This window comes from Mobula birostris, chromosome 6 (assembly GCF_030028105.1).
Source record: "Mobula birostris isolate sMobBir1 chromosome 6, sMobBir1.hap1, whole genome shotgun sequence".
In the NCBI taxonomy this organism is placed as follows: Eukaryota; Metazoa; Chordata; class Chondrichthyes; order Myliobatiformes; family Myliobatidae; genus Mobula; species Mobula birostris.
Window position 1 is genome coordinate 37,191,691 of NC_092375.1, and position 9,014 is coordinate 37,200,704.

The 9,014-nt window shown below is 41.7% G+C and overlaps 1 gene segment (V, D, J or C); it reads right to left on the reverse strand.

Moving 5' to 3' along the window:
• Positions 1–624: 624 nt before the first annotated feature.
• LOC140199758 (M1-specific T cell receptor beta chain-like) lies at positions 625–8,615 on the reverse strand. The segment is given in 4 exon segments: positions 625–699; positions 2,640–2,741; positions 5,892–6,197; positions 8,267–8,615. Coding segments are annotated over 4 exon segments (816 nt in total).
• Positions 8,616–9,014: the final 399 nt, after the last annotated feature.

Genomic DNA, 9,014 nt, shown 5'->3' on the forward strand with positions numbered 1-9,014 from the left:
AATTTTCTAGTCTTAGGGAACTATTCCAGAATCTAGTGATTCTTGCCTCCACAATCTCTTCAGCTACCTCTTTCAGAACTCTGGAGTGTACACCATCTGGTCCAGGTGACTTATCTTCCTTCAGACCTTTCCATTTCCAAACAGCCTTCTCTCTAGTTATGGAAACTTCATACACTTCATGCCCCCTGACACCTGGAACTCCCACCATACTGCTAGTGTCTATCACAGTGAAGACTGATGCAAAGGAGTCTTGGACTATAAATCCAAATGGGAAATCAAATCACACTATGGCACTGGGACAATTGAAGTTTTGTTAGTTAAATAAATTTGGGACCAAGGAAACAAGGTATTGAAGCTTTAGGTCATTACCTCTCAAACACAAAGAACAGCTCGTGGTGAATTACAAGAATGAATAATAATCTGAATACAATAGCTATTCAAAAGAACTTGTATGTGAAATTTCATCTTTTGATCATGAACAATCTCTTCATCGATAGAAAGATTTCTCAAAGAAATATGGAAAATCATACACTTCAAAAGGTACTGTAAATTATTCTTATTTTAAATAGGAAACTCAAATTTGTAACCTTTGAATTAGGCACTTGTGGACCCCAAGGTCAAGTTTCCCATGCTTGTTGAACTAATGAATGTTACAGTTGATGCTTGAACACTTGGCAGAGTTCAAATTCATCGTTAAGTCTAGAAAAAAAGAAAGAAACAATTAGCACATAATGTGCTAAAACTGAAATTCAAGATGGACTTAAAGAAACACATAAATAATTTAATTTTGATTATTTTAAATCAATCAGTAGCCCCACATTCACTTTGGGCAGATGGGGCTCGTCAGCCGTGGTTGGCATCTCATCTAGAAGGAAAACTGATCTCACTCAAACCTCTGCTGCCACTCTTGGGGAAAGCTTCGAGAGTAAACCCCAAGGGAAGAATCCGGAGCTGGAGTCCCTAAGGCAGTCCTACATTGAGTTCAATGTTGACTGGCAACTCCCACGATGCTGCTGGTGCCAAACTGTATCGGTCCCTGCCGTTCCTTTGGGTCCGTCAGATGGGGGAGGGGGGGGGGTGCTTGCTACATGGGCAACAGCTTGCTCTCCATATCATACTGCCCTGGCTTGCGTATCCAGACAGCGAGGAAGCAATATCCATGGTAGGCTCTGACCAATGGAGGCCTCATGAACCTCAATTCAATCATTTAACAATTAGCTATCAAATCCAGTAAGTACCAAACAATCACTTAAATACTTTTCTTTTAAATGCTAATTGTGCCCGGTGCTTTTACTGTTTTCATTTAATACAGGCAACTTTTCTCATTTTACTTATAACCTGCCACTTTTTAGAGTAAATTTTGCGGGGTTTCTCACCAACATATTTTTAAATAACATTTATAATTTTTTTAAGTAGCTGTGTATGCTTTATTTAACTCTTGCATACCCTTCAATTGCCTTTTGGTTCTTTGACCACTGACATAAACTCAGGGGAATTCTACCTATCAGGAAGAATTCTACCCAAGTTCAGGGGAATTCTACCTACCGGATGTGGGAGGAAACTGGAGCTGAGAGGCCAGCAATGAGCCTGGGTCTCTGGAGCCTGTGGGAATTCTTCATTAACAGGTGACCCCTGCATTACAGCCGTTCGGGTAACAAAATTCGCCTTCACAGAATTCAAAAAATAACAACCCAAGTGTTTGAGATACAGAATAAAGTTCTTGCTCAGAACTTGTGTGAAAAAGGTATATAAATCAACATAACTTTTTTGTTCAACCCACATTTCTTAACATAGGTGCAGATGACATGGGTTTTAGATGAGGAAAATCATGGCTCATACTGCGGGGACCTGTAGGGGACAGACATGGGAATGAGGTGGGCAGTGTGCTCTGTCTGGTAAAAATTTTCATAGGTTTTTCCTAGTTTACTCAATTTCCCACTGCAATAAAACTCAACCACCAAATGTATCCATTCTATGAGTTATCATTTATACCTTGTATTTGATCACAACTGTTTTTCCAGTTCAGTTTTAAAAGTGTTATTCAGCATGGTAAGTTTATTAGTGTTGGAGAATATGGCCTTGTAATACTCACCTCACGCAGCTTCATTACATCAATCCTATTGAGTCAGCTGTTGAATTTAAGGTGCTGGGAGAACCTTATTTCCTTTGAAACTTAAACAAATATCTTCCCTTAAACAGCCAACACTTCCAAAATATAAAAAAAAACACAACTGATATATCTGAACTCTGCCTACACTTCTTGCTGCCTCAGTAAAGCAGCCAACATAATCAAACACCCAACCAACCCCGGACATTCTATCTCCCCAGTCCCATAAGACACACAAGCCTGAACACACCTACCATAAGCTTAAGGACAGCTTCCATATGATAGCCTCTTGCCCTCACAATACCTTACGACTCAGCACCTCATTGCCTATCTCCACTGCTCTTTCTCTGCAACTGTAACACTTTATCCTGCACTCTGTTATTGTTTTACCCTATACTATACAGTACCTCAATGCTCTGTTATAATGAATTGATCTGTATGAACAGAATGCAGGGCAAGTTAATCACGGTATCTGGGTACATGTGTCAATAATAAAACAAATTTCCAATTTAACTTAATTGAGAGTACATACTTTTTGTTTTGAAGTACAGAGTAAGTCCTGTTATCACAATCAACGTTGCCACAGCTAAGGCAGCGACTCTTGTTTCTATTGCGCATGTAATATTCTCATTATCTGTAAAATTATTGATAAGGCTTTAGATGATTATCCACCGATCAGCAGACATTGATAAAAACATTGTTCCATTATCTGCACATAGCTTTAAATGAACGATTTTTGGTTTTATATATATAATATCAGTAATCATCAGTCTTCCTAAGAAACCTGGAGCAATAGAATGTTAATTACATAGGACCATAAGTTTAATGAGTCATATCACCAAGATACTTCTAAGAATTTTGATGACAAGAGCTAAAAGTAAGATACAAGCTGAAATAGGTAAAGAACAATGTGGTTTTGTGAAAGACAAAGGTACAAGAAACGCAATATTGATGTTAAGGATACTATCAGAACAAGCTATTCAAGTGCAAAAAGCATTTGATAAAGTGAAGCACAATAAGTTATTTGAAAAATTACAGAAAACTCTAGATCTAGATTCGAAAGACCTCCGCCTAATCAGAAATCTGTACTGGGAACAAACTGTTGCTGTAAGAATAGATGGAAAAGTGAGTCAGTTCACGAAAATCAAGAAAGGCGTTAGACAAGGGTGTGTTTTCTCCCCTGATTTATTTAATGTGTACAGTGAAACAATATTACAAAAAATAGGAGACATCTTGGGAATCAAAGTTGGCGGTGAAAACATCAATAATTTCAGATATGCAGATGACACTGTGTTAATTGCAAGTACGGAGGAAGAACTACAAAACTTAATTGATATAGTTGTTGAAGAAAGTGCAAAAATGGGTCTATCTATCAATTGCAAAAAGACAATGTATGGTGATATCCAAAAAGAAGGAGAATCCTATCTGCAGGCTGAAAATAAACGGGGAAGACATAAAACAAGTAAAGAACTTTTGCTACTTAGGAAGCTGGGTGATCAGATGGCAGATGCGACACGGACATCAAAAGAAGAATAAGGATGGCAAAAGGCACCTTTACGAGAATGAAGAGTATGCTGACCAATACTAAACTAGGCATGACAACCCACCTCAGAGTACTGAAATGTTACGTTAATCCAGTTATGTTATATGGATCAAAATGTTGGACAATATCTAGTAACATGAGGAAACAAATTGAAGGGGCAGAGATGTGGTTTTTGAGGAGGGTGCAAAGAATATCATGGAATGAATATCTAATGAGGATGTTATGAACAGAGCAAGCACAAAAGAGAAATAATGTATGAGATCATGAAACAGCAACGTAACTTCATTGGACATGTGATTAGGAAAGAGGAGTTAGAATGCATGGTAATTATGGGAAAGATTGAAGGGAAGAAAGCAAAAGGAAGGCAAAGACAGATGATGATGGAGACAGCAGCCAGAGAACTGGAAACGAATACCAATGAATTGATCCACTTGACCCAAAACGGGAGTGTGTGGGCCATGGCAGTCAAAGCTCAAACTGGGCGGGCACGGCACTTGATGATGATGATGATGATATCTGGCGGCAGCGATTCTGAATACAATTAAGCTTTGTTTTATTTAATCAGTAAAGCTTCTAGTTGCCGTTATTTTTTTTGCAACTGTTGAACTTTCATGGGGTTTGAGTTAAAATACACTGCCATCCTACTAAGTACGATCAAAGAGAGTGCTGCTTCGCAGTCCCTCTGTGTTCTCCAGTCTGAACACTCAGGGTACTCTCAGGCTGCAGGCTGTTGTGCCGGGAAGCCGGCGCAGACTCCTGCCATACGCGGATAGCCCCGCGGTTCTGTGCGGCGATGCTGCGCGGGAAGGGACGCCTTGAGCCCAAGCCGAGTGGCTACTCAGACGGGGGAGGTAAACCTTGCGCCCGCCGGCACAGTGAGTGTGAGCGTTACTGGGAATCCCTGTTCCTTACATTGACACAGGCCACCTGGATCCCCTTACAAATGCGTGGATCCAGAACGGCAACGGAACAGTACGAGCCACGGTACAAGCTGGGCAATGACTCGAGACCAAAAAAAAACATGCTCATTCCAAAGGTCGCGGAAAAAGAGCGAGCCCTCCGCGAAGAAGAGGCTCAATCAACTCGTGCGGGATCAATTGGCCGCATGCGCACTCGCCACATTCTCGCAATCAATCGGATACGGTTCACGTCCTACTGCCATTTCTCTCAGTAGTGCAATGGATTTCTGGGAAGCTGCTCTCTCCCGTTACTCTGTGCTGGGGGGAGCTAGACGGCCAAACAAGGAGGGAGACGGCAGCATCTGTCACACCTAACCAGTGATGACAGACACTGTAAGTTCTGGGAACACATGATCAGGTACTGCCCGTTCCCATAGCGTTGGCCTGTACCTACTCTGCCGGCCAGGGTCCACTCCTGCACCCCCAGATCTCAGTCTGATCAGATGCACCAGTCTCCCTAGCCTGCCAGCAGCAGTACTCACAGGCGGGCTCTCCACACCCAACTGGTGGGGACTCGTCAATGAAGGTTAGAGGTTCACGCCAGTTCCCTGGTACCCAGATTCCTACACGGCATCCCAAGGCATGTCGCTCATCTCCGTAAATAGTACTTTTAGTGATGATTCTATCCATGTTCTCGGGAATGCATCCTGAGCAGTGAGATGCTGGAATACACAATCGGATGTGCAAGAGAATCTCTTGCTCTTTCAAGCAAGTGCTTTCAATATCCGTAGCGTCTTCTGGCTCAACATTAAAACTGCCACTTGCATTTACACTGTAAATGGTGTCAGTGGAACGCTGGAGATGGTGCAGGGATCGTGCTTAAAGCACAGAGGGGAGATCTACCTGACATTTTGGTCACCGAATGAGAAGAAATAAGGGATAAAAAACAGGAATAGATGCAATTGCAAATTGAAATCAATGAATGAAAATAAATATTCGTGGGCATAGAGAGAAAAAAAGAAATGCTTGTTCCTGTCTGCATCAAACAACAGTGACTTGGTGCTCATGCAAAATGGAGGGGATTTTGACCATATAGATTGAAAAACAATCCTCTAGCGAGATTCAAGAGGCAGTTCAAATCATACGGGGGGGGGGGGAGGGGGGCGTGTCCTGAAATAGCAGCAGAGTGGGCGAGAGAGTGATACCCATTTACTGGATAGAAGCTGCTTGCCGAAATATTTTTTGCTAGTCACAACTGTTTTCAATCTAAATCAAAGTTGAGTTTATTGTCATTTGCACCTCCTTGGTGTATTCAATAATAACAATACAACATTATTCTTACCTCCAAGTTGGACAGAAATGTATTGGACAATAGGTTTAGAGAGCCTTGAGTGGTTCACCTGACAGGAATAATTCCCACCATCACTCCAGTCAGATACAGACAGATTCAGGAAGCTTGCCATGGAGAACGAGCCGTCGCTATTAGAATAGAGGGGCCCATCCTCTGTCCCGTTGGTGATCAACTGCCCATCTCTAAACCAGGACACTTGAATGTTGCCCGGGTAGAACTCCACTGATGTGCAGTTGAGCTGTACGCTAGCGTTAGGGGCAGGCAGGGGCTCAGCTTTCAGGTAAACCCTTGGGAAAGCTGAAAAACAAATACAAAAATTAATTCCATTGTCCACGCTACCTTGCATCGTTTCCCAGTGTTGCTTCAGTGAAGTTTACAAAATGCTCTGCAGTGAGATCATTATTCCAAATCCAACTTCAGAAAAAAGCAGAAAATATTGGAAATGTCCATAAGGTGAGTGAGCTCCAGTGAAGGAGGAAGGGACGAGAATCAATTGCTCAAGGGTAAATTGGGTACACTCACCAAGCACATTTCTAAAAGCTTCAGATTCATATTCTGTGCCCTGAAGATGGATTTTGCTGGCCAGGATTGCCCAGGGTCTGGCAGCAAGCCAACAATGATGACAGAACCTCTAGCAACATAACTGATGGATTTGGGCAGGCCTGTCCAGGAAATATTTGACAAACACAGTAGTACAACTAGTAAGCAACACACATCAAAGTTGCTGGTGAACGCAGCAGGCCAGACAGCATCTCTAGGAAGAGGTACAGTTGACGTTTCAGGCCGAGACCCTTTGTCAGGACTAACTGAAGGAAGAGTTAGTAAGAGATCTGTTAGTCCTGACGAAGGGTCTCGGCCTGAACCGTTAACTGTACCTCTTCCTAGAGATGCTGCCTGGCCTGCTGCGTTCACCAGCAACTTTGATGTGTGTTGCTTGAATTTCCAGCATCTGCAGTATTCCTGTTGTTTGCGTTTTTAGTACAACTAGTAAGTCCACTGACTGACACGCTAGAGAACAAGTTTCAATCCTGATCTTGGGTGCTGTTTGGGTGTGAAGTTTGCACATTCTCCCCGTGAACACATGGATTTCTTCCAGGTGCTTTGGTTTCCTCCCACATTCAAAGCTCATGGTTCTGTACATTAATTAGCTACTGTAAATTGCCCTAATATATACAGTAGGTGAGAGAATCTGAGGGAAACTGAAGAAAATTTGCAGAGAATAAAAACGGAATTACTAAAGAATTAGAATAAAAGGGTGGGGTCAGCATGGACTCAATGGGCTGAAGGGCCTGCTTTCGGGCTGTATCTTTCCACAATTCTTTGACTCCTTTAACTCTGGCTTTTGCTGAGAGTTCCAATCCTCAACATTCAAAATCAGTTTTACAATTATTGAAATAAATAATTTGTCACAAAACTGTACGCATTATTTTAAATAATACTTTAAACACATAAAGTAATTAAAGCATATAAGTTATGCAACTTACTTACTTACTTTTCTCTTCCCTTCCTTACTTTGCAGTCATGCTGAGTTTCAATAGGTGAGCAGATTCCATAATGTAAGCGCCATGGGATCTCAGCAAGCTTTTACTCTGCTATTGAACCCTGTGGGGAGCTGGGCTGCTGGGGACAGCTGAAAAGGTTTAGCAGCATTCAGCTAACAAGTTCATGACTCCAGGGACCCTAAACCTTACAGCCGTTAATGAATGGATGAGTGAGTAACTGGCAAAACCTTGCAATATGGGCTAATGTAACCAGACGCTTGTTTGTCTAGTGTATTATGCAGTGAAAAGTAAGAAATTCATCTGGTATCCATTTGTCCCTCAGCTATGAAAAACTCATTAACTAGCCCTCTATGCACTGTCATTGTGGGATCTTGCTTCATTTAATCTAATTGCTGCGATATCCTATACACAACAGAGATCACACTTCAACAGATGATCCAAAGGATGAGAAGCACAAATGGGCACTTATACTCACAAGTCATTCTGATCACAAATCAAACTCACTGATTTAGCTGACTGAAAGAAAATTGTGGACAGACTTTGACCCTGTGAGAAGTTTGGTGAAGCCGGGCATGAAGATTGCCAACTTGTTACCCTGGTGCATTTGGAGATTTGACTCTTGTGCTGGTTTCTCTGTACATGAACAACCTGCCATCTCTGGGAGACAGGAATATTGGGCAACCTCTTGGCCAAGGAAAAGTGGGGCAATCATAGAGCAAAATGGATGGGGATCAGGTCTGGCTGATCCCGGAGGAGCAACTACCAGTGCTACAAAGAGGAGCATCAAATCACCTGTCCTTATTGTTACTCCTTTCAAATGTTTGTGTTACCTTGTTCTATGGGCTGTTAATCAGATAAACTCACCTTCCACTGTTAAGTTGGTGCCTTTTCCCTCTACGCCTTGTACCGGAGGGGGTATTTGAAAGTAAACCCGGCAGAAGTAAATGTCAGAATCACTCAACTGAAGATTGTAGATTGTTAATATAAACAAATTCATTGAGGTGTCCAGATTAATGTTGGTACGTTGTATACAATGGCATTGAGTATAATTTATCATATTTCTATTGAAAATATAATCACAAAGCTTCTGTGCAGAGTTATTTCTTCGCCATTCAATCAACAATTGCTCATAGTTTTCATGGCTGTAGGAACAATTTATTTTCACTGTCTGTCCTTTCAGTGCGTTTATCATGAACGGTGTCTGGGAAACCATCAGATCTTGATATTTTCCTTGAGACAGAGATAAACAGAATTAATTTGTGTAGAAAGGCCAGCATTAATAATTTGTGTATTATATATTACTACATTTCAACCCACAGTGAGTTCATCTTCAGTACAGCTCCTTGTGCTATGCCATGGTTGCACTTCAGCCCTGGGTCTAAGTGTCCCAGTGGACTGGCTGCAGCAGCTGTACAGCAAGGTGGTGTGGTGCAAGAGTATTTCTTATACCAAAGTAAACTTTATTCATAATATAAAGTATTTACAAGAATAAATAGTGTAATGCCTGTTCATTCTTACATTTCTAGTCAATGTGTTGAGTGGTGTTAATTTACATCTTCTTAACACCAATAGGATGGCTACCACTGATGTGGCCCTCTAGGGCGGAACTATA